Source organism: Seriola lalandi, unplaced genomic scaffold, assembly GCF_002814215.2.
Source record: "Seriola lalandi dorsalis isolate HSWRI2012SDOR001 ecotype SW California unplaced genomic scaffold, Sedor1 jcf7180002054972, whole genome shotgun sequence".
NCBI classification, from domain to species: Eukaryota; Metazoa; Chordata; class Actinopteri; order Carangiformes; family Carangidae; genus Seriola; species Seriola lalandi.
This window is the reverse complement of record NW_019525660.1, coordinates 19,621-20,789: the sequence shown is the minus strand read 5'-3', so window position 1 is coordinate 20,789 and position 1,169 is coordinate 19,621. Positions and strand designations below refer to the sequence as shown.

At 34.9% G+C, this 1,169-nt stretch overlaps 1 protein-coding gene across 1 annotated transcript in view; it reads right to left on the bottom strand.

Moving 5' to 3' along the window:
• The window catches only part of LOC147817103 (uncharacterized), a 21,028-nt gene that overhangs the window by 11,498 nt on the left and 8,361 nt on the right, over positions 1-1,169 (bottom strand). The window contains exon 5 of the mRNA XM_087171744.1: positions 503-740. Coding sequence (XP_087027870.1) covers positions 503-740 — 238 coding nt within the window. The remainder of the gene's footprint in view (positions 1-502; positions 741-1,169) is intronic.

The window sequence follows — 1,169 nt, the reverse complement described above, 5'->3', positions numbered from 1 at the left end:
TGAAACTGATTTCACCCAACTCACATGCAGCCCTCTGTCAACACTGAAGAGACCAAACTCTTTCTCTAAAGTTTTCACAACCTGACACCTCTAGGGATTAATGATGGAAATAAATAAATGAATATATCAACATCTCAGCCAAAACAACTGAATCAACTGCATCATAACTCACTTCTGCTACAAAGAAAACTACATGTGTACAGCCACAAAAAAACACTTTCATTTATGAGGGGATGTCAGTGGAAACTGTGGACTCATTAAACAACCACAAGTCATTTTATTTTTCATGTATCAGAACTGTATAGTGCTTAAGAAGTTACTCTGATGTTACAGTAAAAAGCTCATTTTCATTCCTTTGTTACTAAACTAAAAAACATTTTTCACTGAGGACTGAACAGAACTACAATGATGTCTGAAATGTTTTTGTTGTTTTATTTAGATGAAAGAGATTTTAAAAAAAGGAAAACAAAATTTTTATATAAATGAAAGACGTTCAACTTACATGATACTGTCAGTCTCATGACCCGACTCCACTCTGTTAAGTAATAGTCTCTTCTTCCTCTACAGCTGTAGTCTCCACTGTGAGACAGAGCAGCTTTGCTGATGGTGTATTCACTGTGTGATGGAGGATTGTTTGAGCTGGGTGTGCTCCATTCATACGTCCACTCAGTGTCTCCACCTCCCTGGATCTCACATCTGACAGTGATCTTCTCACCACTGTATATCACAGACCAGTTGGGCTGCAGAGTCACAGTGACCCTACTGGAAACTGTTAACAAAAATACACAGTACAAAATACAAACTACATTTATAAAAATCAAATAAAAATCATAGAGGTTAGTATCACTATTTCTAATGGTAATCATTAAAGTTTAAAAAAACAATACAAACATAATTCAACAGCAATAAAAACAAAAAAACAGGTGAAAAAAAAAGTATGAAAACATTAAAAGAAAGCAATGAATTTCAAAAATGGACTAAGTGCCGAGTGTGAACCAACAGACTTATCAGGTCAGAAACAGCAATTTCATCAACAAAAAAAAACTAACATGTTTGTCAAAATGGATTCATAACACTCAAAACAATATATATATAAATATACAAGCACACACACACACACACACACACACACACACACACACACACACACACACACACACACACACACA